The sequence below is a fragment of the Sphaeramia orbicularis genome, chromosome 18 (assembly GCF_902148855.1).
Source record: "Sphaeramia orbicularis chromosome 18, fSphaOr1.1, whole genome shotgun sequence".
Classification (NCBI taxonomy): domain Eukaryota; kingdom Metazoa; phylum Chordata; class Actinopteri; order Kurtiformes; family Apogonidae; genus Sphaeramia; species Sphaeramia orbicularis.
In genome coordinates, this window is record NC_043974.1 from 3866531 (window position 1) to 3885378 (window position 18848).

The following is an 18848-nucleotide window of genomic DNA, read 5'->3' on the forward strand; positions in this document are numbered from 1 at the left end:
TCCATTAAATGAGTCCAGGGTGCTCCAACCATCAAACATTAGTTCCACCTGATACATGTTCAAACCTGAAGAACAAAAAAAACACCCAGGACTGATCCATGACCCCCCCTGGGAAGACTTCAACCCCACCCAGGGGCCCACCCCACAGTTTGACCATCACTGCTTTAATCTAAGCCACTCCATGTAAACCTGACCCTGGAACAGTTCAGCGGTGACCTGCAGAATGTTCAAAGGCTAAATGTGTGCAGACTGTTCACTCTGTAGTTAGGCTGACACTCAAACTGCTTCTATTCACATGAAAAAGGGCAAAAATAGTTTGTATAGAATGGATCCAGAGTTCAGAGACAGGTCCAACCCTCCACACAAATGAGCCAATGTCTGTAAAGTATAACATACTGTTCAGTTCTGTCTAGAGCTGACACGATTAATCGACTCAAAGTGATCCAAAAAAATCATTCAACCTCAATTCTGAATCAAAGCTTTGTTTCCTTCATTTCTCTGCTGTTAAACATTGGTTCCACTGTTGTGTTTCACATGGACGCTTATTGAGACACACAAAGAAGCTTCAATTCAAGAAAACCGCAATAGAATATTTCCCTTCAATCAATTTGAGTCGATTAATCGAATTGTGAATTTTTGCATTGGCTTCAAGCACCTAATCAATTAATCGTTTCAGCTCTAGTTCTGATTGTTACAGTGTACATGGAAGAAACAGGAGAGGGCAGGACAGGTGGAAAAGAAGAAGAGGACAGTCATCACTGTGTGTGACCAAGGCTCTGTAGGACCGGTACTACTGAACACCGTCACTTACACTTCAGCACCGCAGAACACTGCTCACTTTTCATTGAATCTGTCTAATGGAAAAACGACAGTTTCACCAAAACTCTGGATTTTTGATGAAAAGTTTTTGTTCTTGCAAGACGTGGTTTTCAGGGTGTAGATAAATTGGTATATGACACAAAACTGTAATGGAAAGACCCTTGAGTCCAACTAGAGTCACATGACCAAAACAAACAGATGTTGATGGATGTTAGAACAAGAAAAGAAGAAGAGTTGAACCCAAACGTGTGTTCATGTGTGGACACACCAGGAAACCACATCAGTTTAGAATTTAGTAGGAGATAAGAGGGGGAACCAGCATTCTAGATTCAAAACAACACAGATTTCTGTTCATGTTCATGGAAGGACTGACACTGACATCTACTAGAAGAAAGAAACTCATCAGCACATTTGGGATTGAGTGGAAAAAAACAACATTAGACTCCTGTTTTGAACACATTTATATAAATATGGGGTCAGTTTAGCTCAGATGGACGATGGAAAAGAGACTATGGACAAGATAGGCCAGGGAGACACTGTGTGTGTGCGTGTGCGTGTGCGTGTGTGTGTGTGTGTGTGTGTGTGTGTGTGTGCGCGCGCTATCGTCCTCTGTGGATCATTCACAAACTGGAATCACACAAATGCAGGGTACAGTCGTACAGTCAGGGTTTCTGTGCCATGTGTTCATTTCCTCTGGTCTGACCCAGATTCAGGATTCAGTCCGGTCCGTCTGCACCGCATGTGTGCATCGTGTGTGTGTGTGTGTTACCAGATGAAAATGTATCCATCCAGGTTTTCACCCTTTGAGGTGTTTGTTGATACTGAATGTGTCAGATGTGGAAATGCTGTGCTGTGATTGGTCGGATGATGACCTGACGTCACTGTCACTATCACTGTTGGCTGTTTAGCTGATTCTTTGATTTTGAACGAGATGTTCCAGTTGGAGTTTTTTGTTGAAGTTCATTATAAAATCTTTGTGACGCTCTGTTCTAGTTCATTAATTGTGAACTTTCAACTGCTTTAGTCCTTTAAAGGGTCAGAGCGTATCCCAGCATGCAACGGGTGAAGGTGGGCTACACCCTGGACGTATCCCCAGCTCATCAGTCACACTAGTCCATTTTCCATGGTCCATCTGAGCTAAACTTTACTGATATTTCCTAAATGTGTTAAAAACAGAAGTGTGTAATGTCGGTTTTAGTTTCTTTCTTCTGGTAGATGTCAGTGTCAGTCCTTCCATGAACATGAACATAAATCTGTGTTGTTTTGAATCTAGAATGCTGGTTCCCCCTCTATCTCCTACTAAATTCTAAAATGATGGGGTTTCCTGGTGTGTCCACACATACACACACGCCTGGGCTCAAACTCAAATTCTTCATTTGTTGTAACATCCATTAGCATCTGTTTTTTTTGTTTTTTGTTGTTGACGTGAATATAATATAATATATATATATATGTGGTTTTTTGAAGATGTAAAGCACAGGCGTCAAATCCAGCCCGCCAATGGTTCCAATCTGGCCCATGGGATGAATTTGTAAAGTGCAAAAATTGCACAGATTCATTTTAGTTCAGGTTCCACATACAGACCAATATGATCTCCAGTAAAAATAACCTACAGAATATAATGACTCCATATTTTCTTCTCGGTCTAATGTGAAAAAAATATTACATTATGTTTATAAATAATGACAACTTCAAATTTTCGTCTTTGTTTTAGTGCAAAAAATAACATTAAATTATGAAAATATTAACATTTACAAACTATCCTGTAACAATAAAATGTGAATAACCTGAACAAATATGAACAACCTGAAATATCTAAAGAAAATTAAGCACAATTTGAACTCTTTTCTTCCTGTTCCTCAGTGTTTCGTGTCTTTGTAGATCTGATCCAGAATGCACATGGACTAATGAGAAGTTGAGACTGAATATTGTTAAAATTGCAATTATTTTTCTTAAGAAATTTCTTTTTTTTTTTTTCAGGTTATTCACATCTTTTTTGTTTGGACAGTTTATAAAAGTATTTTCATAATTTAATGGGGTTTTTTTGCACTAAAACAAAGACAAAAATTTGGAGTTGTCATTATTTATAGGTTCTTCTGTTATTATTTTACTGGTCCGGTCCACTGCAGATCAAATTTAGCTGAATGTGGAACCTGGACTAAAGTGAGTTTGACACCCGTGATGTAAAGGCTCAATAGATATAATTTGAACAAGATTAAGTCTCAGTAAGTAAATAAATCTAAAAAATGGTCTTTCCGATAAATATTCCAAATTCCAGTCAGTTTATGTACATCAGATGTTCCTTTTTTGCAGACTTATGCCTGAGTGCTCAGGCGTACTATAGTGGGTTTACGTGTGTGTATACTGGACTGTACGCCATGTCAGGGCTGTTCCCATGCACGTGTGTGTGTGTGTGTGTGTGTGTGTGTGTGTGTGTGTGTGTGTGTGTGTGTGTGTGTCCTTGCTCAGTAGCGCTCCTGCTTGGCACTGTCCCTTCACAAAGCTCCAGCTCCTAATGAGAGCTGACAGGACTTTGGCACCGCCACCGCCAAACTATTTCTAACTGCAGATCACTCCAAAACAGATCGGTTATAAATATGCACTTCTGCCACTGCAGCGCGTGTCGAGGTAAAAATACACCGTATGTATATAAACGTACTTTAAGAAAGAAAGTATGTTTGTGCGTAGAGAGGACGGAGGGGAAGGAGACGAGAACGCGGGTAAAGAAAAGGAACCACAAGCGCCGTCGACACTTTTTATTTTACGGCATCAGTTTGTATTTTAAGCAGTTGCTAACTCTTATTTCACAGATACGTTAATGATCACACACTTGTCATCTTCAGGTACTTTAAACACAGATAATTACCCATTTTTTCATGGCACTTCCACGTCGGGATCGAAAAATGGCGTCAGAGTGTTCTCACAATTCATAGGCACAGATGACTGGTGTGGCGCCCCCATCAGTTCAATAAAACACACACACGTCCTTTAAATTAAGGACGTTAAACTCCTATTTCTGTCAGGTTCCACATTCAGCCCAATTTTACCCCCAGTGGGACAGACCAGTACAATAAGAACACAACAGAATATAAATCAGGGGTGTCAAACTCATTTTATTTCAGGGGCCACATTCACCCCAATATGATCTCCAGTGGGCCGGACCAGTGAAATAAGAACAAGGAAAAAAGTACAATTACATTATGATCATGTTTACATCTACGTTTCCTTAAAAATCTGAATAACATGAACAACTTGAGATTTATTAAGAAAAACAAGTGCAGTTTTAACACTATTCTGCCTCAGTTTATCATTTATACATGTGCGTTACAACTTACATTACAATTACAAATACACAAATACACATTTAGTAACAAGTAGAATATTGGTACAATTGCATTTACTTAAGACATTTCAGGTTGTTCATATTTATTTAGGTCATTCTCTTTTTTTGTAAAAGTATAGTTGGTTAATATAAACATTTTCATGTAATTTTACTTTATTACACCAAAACAAAGATAAAATCTGCAGTTGTCATTATTTATAGGTTATTACCTCCGCCAAGGAGGTTATGTTTTTGCCAGGGTTTGTTTGTTTGTTTGTTTGTCCGTTAGTGTGCAACGTAACTCAAAAAGTTATGGACAGATTTGGATGAAATTTTCAGGGTTTGTTGGAAATGGGATAAGGAAGAAATGATTAAATTTTGGTGGTGATCGGGGGTGGGGGGGCCCACGGGGGGGGGCCACTGATCAGCCTTGGCGGAGGTCTGCGCTCTCCGAGTGCTTCTAGTTATGATACTATTTTACTGTTCTGATCCAATTGACATCTTATTAGTCTGTGTGTGGAACCTGAATTAAAATGATTCTAACATCCTTAATTGTTAATATCTTCAGTGTCATTTTTGCATTCCACAAATTCATCCCAGGGGCCAGACTTGACCCTTTGGCGGGCCGGATTTGGCCCCCGGACCGCATGTTTGACACCTGTGCATTAGATTATTTATGTTAGTTATTTTACACAGGGCACAGCCTCAGCATGTATATATTCTGAAATAACTAGTCCAACTTCTCTATTAGGGCCTATTTCATGAGATCCATGTACTGTAACATGGATATATGAACATATCAGCATACATTAGGTTCATACATGTGTGTGATTCTGTATGTGCTTGTCATATCCAGTTCATACAGACAAAGCACAGCTGTCAACCTCATTTTAGTTCAGGTTCCACATTAAGCCAAATTTGATTTGAAGTGGGCCGGACCAGTGAAATACTAACTTAATAATAAATATATAATGTCAATTGGAAACTTTCCTCTATGTTTAAGAGTGAAAAAAGTAAAATTACTTGATGAAAATGTTTACATCTACAAACTGTCCTTTAAAACAATGTGAATGACAGAAACAAACTGAAATTTCTTCAGAAAAATAAGTGGAATTTTAACAATATTATGCTTTAGTTTATTATTTATACATGTTCTTTATAACTTACAGATCACAGTGGATCTACAAATACACAAAACATTTAAGAACAGACAGAATATTGTTAAAATTGTACTTAAGACATTTCAGGTTATTCATATTTGTTCAGGTTATTCTTTTTTTTTTTTTTTTTTTTAGAAATTATTCTTTGTTTTAGTGTAAATACAGTAAAATGACATGAAAAGGTTTACATTTACAAAGAGAAATATGTGGATTTGAGTATTTATGGGTTATTGTGATCATATTTTACTGGTTCTGACCCACGTCAGATTGTATTTGGAACCTGAACTGAAATGATTGTTCATATCTTCAGTGTAATTTTTGCATTTCACAAACTCATCCCATGGGTCGGACTGGACCCTTTGGGGGTTGGATTTGGCCCCTGGACCTCATGTTTGACACCTCTGAGTTAAATGGTTTCCCCTGACTCCTGTATACCATTAACTCTACATTTATTAAATATTAGAGCAGCATTGTGATAATTAAATATCTCATTTGTTTGTTTTCTTCTTACAGATCTATGCACTATTATGTTTATTTCCATGGAACTGTACAAGTGCACATGGCGTTTTAGGAATCCAAATACCTTGGAGTAAAATTGTCCAAATGTGTTAAAAATTGCATTAAAAGAAACAAAAAAAAGGAACCAATGTATAAAAATGAGTAACCCTGGCAAAAGTGAAAGACCCAGCAGCGTCTCATCCTTCCTTTTTCTCTTCATCCTTTCAAATCTGACATTTTTACTGCAGAAATCCAAACCTGGCCAACCTTCAGCGCAACAATCCTGTAATGTTCACTTAAAATAAAGCAGCGCTGTCTTCAAACCCTCCATCAACATCAGTTTTGCTGTAAAACTCCACATGTGTCACATAAGTTCTTGAACCAGAGCCTTATTTGAGTTCCTCCCAGCTCTTTTCCCTCCGTTTTACCCACTTGACTTTTCTGACTTGTCGTCTCCGTGAGCGATCAAGCAGCAGATCAGTAGCTGAGACAGAAAACAGCATCTGGGCTGGAAGGCCAGATCAGATCTCCATCTGTGTCGGCCTCGCTTTCCCAGCGGCTGCAGCCCCAGCAGCTCTGCACAACAGCGCTTCAGACACGGCTGTCAAACGTACGGCCCACGGGCCAAAACCGGCCCGCCGAAGGGTCCACACCCCGGCCCACAGGATGAATTTGTAAAAGGCTAAAATTACACTGAAGACATTAACAATCATTTTAGATCCAGTTCTACATTCAGTCCAGATCCATCTGCAGTGGGTCGGACCAGTCAAATACTATAGACCAACAAATAACCACAACTCCAACTGCTTCTGTTTGTTTTAGTGTAAAAAAAAAAGCAAAATTACATAAGAATTGCATTAAAAGAAACAAAAAAAAGGAACCGATGTGCAGAAATAAGTAACCCTGGCCAAACTGAAAGACCCAGCAGCATTTCATGTACAAACTCTCCTTTCACAAAAAATGTGAATAACCTGAAATGTAATAAGAGAACTGTAATTTTAATGTGTATTTGTAGATCCACTGTGATCTGTACATTATAATGAACATGTGTACATGATAAACTGAAGTAGAATATTGTTAAAATTGTATTTATTTTTCTTAGAAAATGCCCGTGTTTTTCATGGTTGTTGATGTTATTCACAGTTCTTTTAAGAAGTGTTTGTAGATGTTAACGTTTTCATCAAGTAATTTCACTTTTTTTTACACTAAAACCAAGAGAAAGGTTTTGAATTGACATTATTGATATATTATTATGTTATTATTTTACTGGTCCGGCCCACTTCAGGTCTCACTGGGACAGGGCTGTCAAACTCCTTTTAGTTCAGTTCCACATTCAGCTAAATTCGATCTGCAGTGGGCCAAACCAGTAAAATAATAACAGAATATATAAATAATGTCAACTCCAAACTTTTCTCTATGTTTTAAAGTGAAAAAAGTAAATTTACATTATGAAAAGGTTTACATCTACAAACTATCCTTTCAAAAGATGTGAATAATATGAACAAACTGAAAAAAAGGGTAATTTTAACAATATTCTGCCTCAGTTTATCATTTACATGTTCATTATAACTTACAAATCACAGTGGATCTACAAACACACAAACCTTTAATAACAGGCAGAATATTGTTGAAATTGTGCCTACTTCTTGTAAGACATTTCAGGTTGTTCAAGTTTTTGTTCAGGTTATTCACATTTTTTGTGAAATTATACTTTGTTTTAGTGTAAATACATGAAAATATTTACATTTACAAACAGAAACATTTGGAGTTGTCATTATTTCTATGTTATAATGATAGTATTTGACTGGTCCTGCCCACTGCAGATTGAATTGGTCTGAATGTGGAACCTGAGCTAGAAGGACTGTTCATATCTTAGTGTAATTTTTGCATTTCACAAATTCATCCTAGGGTCCGGACTGGAGCCTTTGGGGGGCCGGATTTGGCCCCCGGGCCGCATGTTTGACACCTGTGCACTTGGAGGATGTGGCCCCTGAACTGAAATGAGTTAGACACCCCCTGGTCATTTATTCCTTTCACTTTGAAGCGGACCTGTTCCCTGTTCTCCTCTAGTCCAACACAGCCGCTCACACACAGTCTGGACTCTGCTGGTGTTGGGTTCAGGGCCGTTTGGTCTTCAGAAGTACAGACACAGGCAGCTCCATACTCATACAGTGACACCCCCCCACACACACACACACCCCTTCCATAAGTTTGGCGGTGCTCCTCGCGTGCATTCCGGGAACGCATCCTTCCCGGTGTCAGATGTAACGGAGAGGAGCGCTGCGAGTTCGAGTCCCGCACGCGGCCAACGTGCCTCCGCTCGTCTTTTCTTTTTCAGGTTTCCCCCCTCTCCCCCTCCTCTCTCTCTGGTGAGCCTTTTTCCTTTGTTTCCTCCCTCTGGTGCTCCTGGGACCCATCACTTGGCGCTGACACCCGCTCCTCATAGCGGGACTGTAGTGCGCCACTGCGGGCTCCCACTCCACGCCTGACACTGCCTCTCAGCTGATTACACCTCTCCTTCTGTCTACTCGCCTCCTTCTGGTCTAAGCATACACATTTCACACTTGCGGAACTTTAATTTGTGCAGCGAATAAACTTTGCAGAATAACGCGTGAACTTTGGAGACACAGAGGAGCGACGCGTCTGAGACAGAAATGATCCAGGTTCCCTGCAGTGGGTTTGTGTCTGTGACGCAGCGCACATTGTTCAGCGCATTCTTAACACAGAGAAATGAAAGTGTTGGAAATGTACAATGACTTCTGGAACAGACAGCATGGCTCAGGGGAACCTTTGGGACGCTTTTCCACCTTCGATCAGCCAAAAAGAAGACAGGCAGCAGCAGGAGGAGGAGGAGGAGGAGGTGCGCCTTCCCCTCCCCTCACCTTAACCCTTTACCCTTTTAGCCCTTCCACGAACTTTTCTGGAGTTTCGTTTTTCTTCATTCACGTCCAAGAACAAGTCAAACCCCATCAAATGCGCATTCTGTGGCGCGCACTGCCGTTTTCGCACATTAACCCATGCAGACCCAAACATCTACTGATCTAAACTGTTTAATACCTGTTGATCCTCTAATCCTATCAGTCCATGTCAATAATTGAGGTAAAATACAGTTCTTCATCTTTTCATGATCATCAGATGTGACCATATTTGGACGGTCAGAGGCTCCGTAGTTACCATGGAAACACCGTCATCTTCTCCAACATTGATTCCCCAGTAAAACCCATGGAGTTGGATCAATGCCAGTGGATGGACACACTGGGTTTATGTTCAGTTCATGACAGATTGGACTGAAAAAGACAGTTTCTCTAGTTTGATTTGTTTCTGACAGAAGAACCATCAACTTTAACCTGAGCTTTAATGAACATCTACACGATCAATAAATTAAATATAGGAAAATACCTGATGTTCACTGAAAAAAATGCAAAATACAGAGGATAATGTGATAAGAAATGGCGATAAATCGCTTAAAGATGGTTAAATAGAGAGAAAAATATTTTGGAGCTGCCACTGAAGTAGCGCTGGGTCCTGATGGGTTAAGAATTCAACTTGTGTCTGAAACTGGAGTGGATGTGCGCCTTTCTGCAGACACAACCGTCCGTCATACACTGACACTGGGATCAGATATGACCGACAGACAGACAGACAGACGGACAAATGGACGGACGGACGGACGGACTGCGACCGCGCGCCGTGCGCCTGTTCGCGGCCAAACGACCCCACGCGCTCCCGCCTCAGATTAACACTGATCTGATGTCGGTGTGAGGAGGACAGATACTGTCGGAGCTGAAACGAATCAAAAGTGAAAGTGTCTGATGGCAGCGCGCTGAGCGGAACACGAACAGAACCACGTTTAAAGACAGTGGTGTGAGGAGGAGGTGGACAGAAGGAGGTGACACGGACAGAGAAGCACAACCAGACCCAGCAGTGGAAAGCCCGCACTTTTACAGACTGGTCAATATCATGATTATCTCACGTCACGAAGTCGTCGGTAACTGGAGCTGCAGATGGACTGACCCAAACGGCAGAGCGCTCCACTGCACGAGCACACGCACACGTCACTGATACACACAAGTGTGATCAATGAAATAAAGTAGACAAAAGTTGGAAACATAGAAAAATCTGACCAAAAAAGGAAATTAAAGTTGGATTACATGCATAAATCCAAGTCCTGGGACCCTGGCTCATCCAGACCCCAGTCCAGACCCCAGTCCAGACCCCAGTCCAGACCCCAGTCCAGACCCCGCGGACGCGCTTACCTGCAGGAGCCAGTGGCAGGTCTCGCCGATGAAGGGGAATCCCATGGATCCTTTGGGCATGGGCAGTTTGCAGTTTTTATCCCGGGTGGCCGTCCATCTGAGCTGCCACAGCTGCTGGGAGACGGCGAGCAGCAGCGCCATGGACACCAGGCAGGCGGCCAGGGTGGCCAGAGCCGACACCAGGTCAAAGCTGTCGAACAGCATAGTGATGGAGAGTCCCGCGGTCTCTGGAGGACTTGAACAAAATCGACGAAAGTAGCGATGAAGCCACTTAAAACTTTGCGTTTATGTAAAGAAGTAAAATAAAATAAAAAATAACAGTCAGTCTGGATCCCTGGGATGAGTTGAGTTTTTGCGTAAAAGCGCAGCGCTCCTTTACGCGCTCCAAGTGACAAGAGGCGGTTGTATTTTCAGTTTACAGAATGAATGGACTGTTTGGAGTGCGAGTTTTCTCTCAAATAGGGTGCCTCACTATTTTAAAAGAGTCACAAAGTGGCGCTTCTGTGCGTCAAAAAGTGCAAAACGAGCGCAGGAGCTTGTACAGGTGAGCGGTGCCGCTGGGCTCCCCGTGTGTACAAAGTGACACCTCAGTGTTTAAAGTGAAAAAGAAAACCCGACAAATCCACTTAATGACTTAAGCACTGAGGACAAGAAGCGCACAAGACAGAACACTGTCCTGATGTGTGAAAGCTCATGGTTGGTCTCCTTTTGTGGGTCAGTGTCTTATCATAAAGTTGGAAAAAGGGTCTAAATCTACCGAAAAGTCCAAAATCTAAAGGGAAGACGTTTATGTCAAAAGCTGGGACACCGTGGGACACGTGGAAAAAGTGAGCCGAGCGCTGGAACTAACAAGGACTTTACTTTTCAAACTTCTCCAGAAATGGAAAGACTTGGGGCTTTTTGGAGGGGGGAGAAATGAGCAAAAACTGTTCCAAGAATCGCGTCTTTTTCAACTCCAAAAATTCATATGTGTATCTTTTAAAGCCTCTGTGCAGAAGTTTTATATCTCTGTTTCTGGAGCAAACACGAGGATGATGGAAGTGCTGCAGACAAACGCGGTGTTGGGAAAACTTAAGATCCGGGAGTGTGCAGAAGTGAAAAGGTGCGCAGGAGATGATGCTCTGGAGCCTCCGTCCTCCTTCTGCCTCTCTGGATGTCTGGATGTCTGCTGTCCACTCCTCTGTGTACCTTTCTGTGTCTTAGCGCTCCCCTCTCTCTCTTTCTCTCTCTCTCTCTCTCTCTCTCTCTCTCTCTCTCTCTCTCTCTCTCTGGCTGCCTATACAAGTCTCCCTCAGTGTGTGTGCATACGTGTGTGGATGCGTGCGTAAAGAGTGTGTGCGCGTCCAGCCAGAGGCACCAGTGAGTGTTTATATAGTGCGGAGGCAACTGAAAGGCGAATAGGCGGCCAAGGGCTCCCGTCCCCCCCCACCCACCCACCACCACCACCACCTCACTCACTCCGCGTCGGCTAGAGAAGCAGAGACTCCCCTTCCCTTCCTCCCTCCATCCCTCCCCTCTGCTCCAACCCCACCTCTTTCAGCTCCTGGAGCACCGCGCCTCCCCTCCCTCTCCCCCACCCCCTCTCCTCTCAGAGGGCGGGGTGGTGTAAAGTGAGCGGCAAGCGGCGCAAGAGGAGAGGAGGCTTGGAGCGTGCTGGAGTTGGCGGCGCGCCAGTGAGAGAGAGAGAGAGAGAAACTTTTATGACTTCTGTGTCCGTGCGGGACGTGCGCTCTCTTTAACTAATCACCTGCAGACTGAAAGTGCGCTGCGCACATTAGGGCTGATGAAGCCTCGGTTTTATTGGCCAGTCAAGGTATCAGTCACCACATTAATGACAAAGTTAATTGCATTTTTCAGTAACTTCCCATTTTGGGTAACAAAAGGACAGTTACGCACGGGATTGTTGTGCTTTGGAAGGCACTGCTCTGTTCCATCCATCTGATTTAGGGGCATTAAAGCCGATAATATTTGAGATGTTTCAGGAGTGGAAACGTCTCAGAAAGTAGAAGAATCACAACTGATTTATTTTCAGCAGTGACTGTAAGTAAAAGTACTAAACTTACAAATACTCCATTACAAATAAAAGTTCCAAAGTTAAAAAAAAAAAAAGTATTATGACCCAAAGTGGATGAAAAGCAGCTTCGACAGTGTTATATTATTAGAAAATTTCATATTATCCTGTTTTTCTGTGTTTATGAACATGTTTAATGTCCCATTCAGTTCAAACTGGCCCATTTCCATCCTTCGTCTACAGCTGGGTACATTAGAGGTAAAGTCCTGCATCACGTTAGAAAAGGAAACCAGGTCAGATGAAGCTGTGGAAGGAAAAAGTATGTTTTCCTTTGATATGTCTTGGCGTACAAGTATAACTTTACACAAAATGAAAATACTCAAATTACAAGTTCAGTACAGTACAGAGGTAAAAGTACTTTACAGATCAGGTGTTTTCCTTTGTCTCTCTCTTACTTTGTATGTTTGGGTGGACTTCCATGTTTGCCTTTCTTCAACAGAATAAAACAGAAGGCGTGTTTCTGTCTTCTTTCCAGGCCGTAGCCTTGTCCCTCTTTGGCCTTTTTCTGGTCACAGTGGTTCCACTCATGTACACTGGGTCAGTGTGGATCCTGTTGTTCCGTGGGTTGGCTCTGGTGCCATCCCACTCCTCTGTGAAACATGACATCTGTAGGAACCGGTCATGAGAGGAAGTCTGCTGCTTCTGTTCCAATGAACCAATGAGCTCATCTGCCTGCGATCACACATATGACGACTATTACATAACTCATACTCTGACTGCACAGCCCACCTCAGCTGCAGCACACGTTCATGTACAGCAGAGATGTCCAACTCATGTTAGTTCAGCTTCCACATTCAGCCCAGTATGACCTGAAGTGGACCAGTAACATAATAACCTAGAAATAATGTCAACTCCAAAGCTTTCACTATGTTTTGAGTGAAAAATGTAAAATTACTTCATGAAAATGTTTACATCTACAAGCTATCCTTTAAAACAATGTGAATAACATGAACAACCACGAAAAAAAAAGAAATTTCTTAAGGGAAAAAAGTGCAATTTTAACAATATTCTGTCTCAGTTTATCATTTCCACATGTTCATTTCAACTTACAGATCATTAAACATTTAGTAAAATATTGGTATTTCAGGTTCATATTTGTTCAGGTTTTTCACATTGCTTGTAAAAAGATAGTTTGTAAATATAAAGATTTTCATGTAATTTTACTTTCCTACACTAAAACAAAGACAAACTAAACCAAATGTGTCTGTGTGGACCCTGAACTAAAATAATAACATTCTTGATTGTTAATATGTTCAGTGTAATTTTTGCGTTTCACAGATTGAACCCACAGGTCGGATCAGACCCTTTGGTGGACCGGATCGGACCCTTTGGTGGACCGGATTGGACCCTTTGGTGGACTGGATTTGACCCTTTGGTGGGCTGGTTTGGATCCTTTGGTGGGCTGGTTTGGATCCTTTGGTGGGCCGGTTTGGACCCTTTGGTGGGCCGGTTCAGACCCTTTGGTGGACCTGTTTGGACCCTTTGGTGGGCCGGTTCAGACCCTTTGGTGGACCTGTTTGGACCCTTTGGTGGACCTGTTTGGACCCTTTGGTGGGCCGGTTCGGACCCTTTGGTGGACCGGATCAGACCCTTTGGTGGACCTGTTTGGACCCTTTGGTGGACCTGTTTGGACCCTTTGGTGGGCCGGTTCGGACCCTTTGGTGGACCGGATCAGACCCTTTGGTGGACCTGTTTGGACCCTTTGGTGGACCTGTTTGGACCCTTTGGTGGGCCGGTTCAGACCCTTTGGTGGACCTGTTTGGACCCTTTGGTGGACCTGTTTGGACCCTTTGGTGGGCCGGTTCGGACCCTTTGGTGGACCTGTTCGGACCCTTTGGTGGACCTGTTTGGACCCTTTGGTGGGCTGGTTTGGACCCAGTGTCTTGGTTTCTGTCCTGGTTTAGCCTTTCCTTCTCCTTCTGTTTAATGCTTCAGTTCTTTGTTTTTTTCTTATCTCCCCACTCATCAGTTTCTTCCACAGTTTGAACATATTTTCCCTCACACTTATCTTTCATTTCTTTCCTAAAGCACTTTTTCTGACTGACTCCATTCATCCTCTCATTCCATTTTCTCTCTTGCTTTTTTCCCTCTGTTGTCCTCCTCATGCCTGAGGAACAATGATGATCACAGGAAGAGTTCAGCTCTTTCTCTGCTCTGCTCTTCTTCCTTGCAGCTCAATGCTGCCGCCTAGCGGAGGACATTCACATGACACAAAGGAAAAGGTGCAGAGGAGAAGCTGTCACAAAGGCAGACTTCTCATTTTTTCTGCTGATTTGAGGTTTAACCCCTAAAGACCCAAACATCCACCATCTAGTAAAACCATCTACTGATGTCAACTGTTTAATTGATCCACTAATCTTATCAATCCATGTCAATAATTGGTGTAAAATACAGTTCTTCATCTTTTTATGGTCATCAGATATGACCCATTTGGACGTTCAGAGGCTCCGTAGTTACCGTGGAAACACTGTCATCTTCTCCAACATTGATTCCCCAGTCAAACCCATGGAGTTGGATCAATGACAGTGGATGGACACACTGGGTTTATGTTCAGTTAAAGACAGACTGGACTGAAAAAGACACTTTATTCAGTTTGATCTGGTTCTGATAGAATAACCATCAACTTTAACCTGAGCTTTAATGAACATGCACATGATCAGTGAATTAAATATAGGAAAATACCAGATTTCCACTGAAAAGACACAAAATACAGTAGATACTATTGCAATGAATGGTGATAAATCACTTAAGGAAGGCTAAATATAGAGAAAAATTTATTTGGGAACTGACACCAAAGTAACGCTGGGTCCTTCTGGGTTCCATTTAATTAATGAAGATTAAAACGCTCAACAATGAATATATATGTTTCATCTTTCTGAAAGGATGAAATGAGATGCTTTGTACATTTTTCAGTTTTATAAATGACTATGTTATTTGTTTATCCTCATGTGGCATTTCCACACAGTGTTTGGTTGTCCATGTTTGAAGGCATCTATGTGTGAACACCACTGAAGAGGTCGAACTACAGCAAAACTGTCCCACAGAGAAATATTGTCTGGATAAAGTGGCTTTAAAAGAGTCATTTAAAGTATGTGGTAATAATAATAATAATAATAATAATAATAATAATAATATGAAGAAGAAAATTAGCAGAAATATAATCCAAAAAGTCATTTGTCCACTATGTCGGATTAATGGGTATGAAGGAGGATTGATGACAGAAATCAGATGTAATATTCATAACTCTACTTTCATGCGTGTATATGAGAACTGTAGTTTCTACAGGTGTAAAGGCAGGACTTCCTGTTTTTCTCGTTTCTAGTGGGTCCCATCCATTATTAAACTGGATTACGGTTCCATGTTATGTCTGAATGTCTGAACCCTAACCAGACTAAAGACCACCTTAACTAAAAAGTCCAGAATGGGAAAACCACCGCCCAATCCCAATTCACCCCTTGGCCCCTCCCCCTTAGCCCTGCCCCTCGATTTTGTGTGTTCACATGAAGGGGTAGGGGTGTCCCAATTCTGGATGAGTTGGAGGGGAGGGGCTAAGGGGGAGGGGCTGTTGGACCCCAGGACCACACTACAAACACAGGGGCAGGAGAAATTTCCCATAATTCAGTTCCAATCATCGGTCAGATGGGGGTAAACATAGAAAAAAAGAGCAGCAGTGACCAAAGAAACACACAAATGGACAGATTTACTTTGTAAATAACTGAATCATTTGATTGTCCGTTTAATGTCATTTCAGTGTGTTATAGATCGCATTTCTGCAGTTTGTAGTCCATAGACACCAAAAGATCTCCAAAGCCCATGGAACAGAGACGGCTCCAGCTGCTGACAACAAAGTTAGAACATCTGTTTAAAGTGACATCGATGACTGATGATGACGGAACAGGTCTGGAAGGGTTGGACCATTTCAGAGAGGAATGATTCAACTAGGGATGCACTGATACCAGTATCAGGTATCGGGTCCGATACTCAGCTTGTATACTTGTACTCGTACTGGTAAAAGTACTCAGATACAACTGCACCAGTACCACTTAGAGCAGCGTGGCATTCACAGTTCAGTGCAGCAGGTACGAGGAGGAGGAATAATGTCAGCAGTGTGGAGACTGAACGAAATAAATGATGGTGACAAAAGGAACATTACAGACAGATACAGACGCAGCGTTCTGTCCGTCCTCTGCGTACATTCCATCTGTTTTCCAGGTGCTGGCGGATGAGTACGCAGACGGAGAATACCAGCAGAACCGTGGAGGTAGAGGATCTGTTCAAAGAGCCACTGTGAGAGTTACAGATAAACTACTGACACATGTAGGACAACTACCCTCAGCAATATCCACGTTAGTATCACAGTAGTGTTCCCTCTGTCATCTCCATGTTTGTTATTACTGACTTTCTTCTTCTCATAAAATTTTCCTCTTCTTCGTGGTATTTGTCCAGTATGGTTAATTCAGAGCGGCGCCCCCTGGTGGATTAATTGACAAACGCTCATTCCAACACATTAAATGTCAGTAGCAGCACTTTGTTCCAGTCAGACTAATGACAACGACAATAAAGCACATTTACAAAAGGAACGAACAACTGGAATGGGATTATTAAGGACTAGTATCAGTACTCGGTATCGGCAAGTACTCAAATGGAAGTACTTGTACTCGGTCTGGAAAAAAGTGGTATCGGTGCATCCCTGATTTCAACCACTACCTCTTTCAGCTCTCTTTCAAGGGGTAGTGGGAAGGGCCAAGGGGTGAATTGGGACTGGGCCCTCATTACCACCCTCCACTGTGGTGGTTTATTAATGTTTGTTCAGATACGACTAAATATCAGACACTGAACCTTTACATTCATGGTTTCCAGTCTGTGTGTAGCAGACTGTTTGGACTCTGATGACTAGTTTACTCTAGTTACTGTCAGTCTAATCCATCTTATTATTTTTCCTTTATTTTATTTATTTCGAACAGGCAAAGAAACAAAATAAAACTAAGCAAATTAAGACAAAAACAAAAAAACGTTTAAATCAACAGAATCTATCGTCAAGCACATACAAGTCTGAATTCTGCAAAAGGAGTAGGAAGAGGTCTGAACTGATTTAATCCAACCCCTCAGTGCTTTTACACCTTCATCACTAATTCAATACAACAATCAAACAATACATATTTCCTCATTTTAGCATCGAACCACAACAAATACATAATGCAGTAACTTAATTATACACAACAGTCTGTTCATGTCAGTACAGTCAGACAAACAGACTCAATAATTCAACAATTTTATTCAATAATTCCAGCAGATTTATCAGTACAACATTATCCATAAACAAACAGCCCTCATCGTCATTATTAAATACTGGACCTCTCAAGAATCAGTTGTTTGTATCTTTTTTTAAACTGAATTGTGTTTGATATTTGTTTTATCTCCACACAGTTTTCCTCCACAGATGGTAATACAAGACTTTTTAACCTAGTGTGTACTTTATGAATCTTTAAATTTAATTTTCCCCTTAAATCATAGACTCCTTCTCTTTCACAAAACATTTCTTGAATATTGCCTGGCAGTAAGTTATTCTTTGCTTTATACATTTTTTGAATAGTTTTGAACTCCACTAGGTCAATGAGTTTTAAAGTTTTAGATCGTAAAAATAGTGGATTTGTATGTTCACGAAAACCAACATTGTGAACAGTTCGTATTGCACTTTTTTGCAGTATAAAAAGTCTTTGTAATGAACTTGTATATGTATTTATTTATTTCACCCATAAAGGTATGAAACAAGAGCATCAGCTGTCATATGTGAACTCCACTAAGCTCAAATGAATGGAGACAAAACGACCGGAGAGAAAGTAATAGAATACAAACTCCAGCTGTCGGTCCTTTTATGGTCCACATTTACACATCCAGTTAGTCAGTGCAGGATGGAGCACAACTACTGGTTTCTTCACGTGTTCCTCACTTGTCTCCATGACTGTGTGTTGGTCCAGGTTCTGTACTGAACTCCAGTAAACATGCATCGGACTGGGCCTCAGATTAGAGCAGAGGAGACGGTGTTTATGGAAACCCGGCAGAAGAACAACCTGAGGTACACTCCACCACCGCCACACACACAGATACACATTTATGAAGAAAAGTTCTTCAAAGCTCACAAAGAAGGTAAAATGGGACATCAGCATTCATATATGGATGCTTCTGTATGAAACTGGGTTTATTTTAGTATCTGACACTTTTCCATCTTTTTAGACCCAATAATAAAAGGTAAATGTAGACAGATTTACCCCCAGGATGGACCTAATGATGACCTCAGAGAAATGCAAAAAACATTATACTCCTGCTCTGATCCATCCCATAATCAGTTACTTTTTTGTAATCAGATACTGGGTCCAAAAATAGGACCCAAATATGGACATTAAATCTCCCTAGGTGTCAGTGCATTAGATGTGAAAACGTGTGTAAGTGGTCTTCTATAGACAATTTTTACTGTTTCATTCTGTTTTTTGCTGTTTCATTCTTTTTTTTAATGTTTCATTCTATTTTTTGCTGTTTCATTCTTTTTTTTAATGTTTCATTCTATTTTTTTAATGTTTCATTCTATTTTTTGCTGTTTCATTCTTTTTTTTAATGTTTCATTCTATTTTTTTAATGTTTCATTCTATTTTTTGCTGTTTCATTCTTTTTTTTTTATGTTTCATTCTATTTTTTTAATGTTTCATTCTATTTTTTGCTGTTTC

The 18848-nt window shown here is 41.3% G+C and overlaps 1 protein-coding gene across 1 annotated transcript in view; it reads right to left on the reverse strand.

Annotated features, from left to right (window-relative positions):
- Positions 1–11384, reverse strand: part of cyp26b1 (cytochrome P450, family 26, subfamily b, polypeptide 1) — a 55060-nt gene extending 43676 nt beyond the window's left edge. Inside the window, exon 1 of the mRNA XM_030162165.1 lies at positions 10056–11384. Coding sequence (XP_030018025.1) covers positions 10056–10259 — 204 coding nt within the window. The 5' untranslated portion in view covers positions 10260–11384. The remainder of the gene's footprint in view (positions 1–10055) is intronic.
- Positions 11385–18848: the final 7464 nt, after the last annotated feature.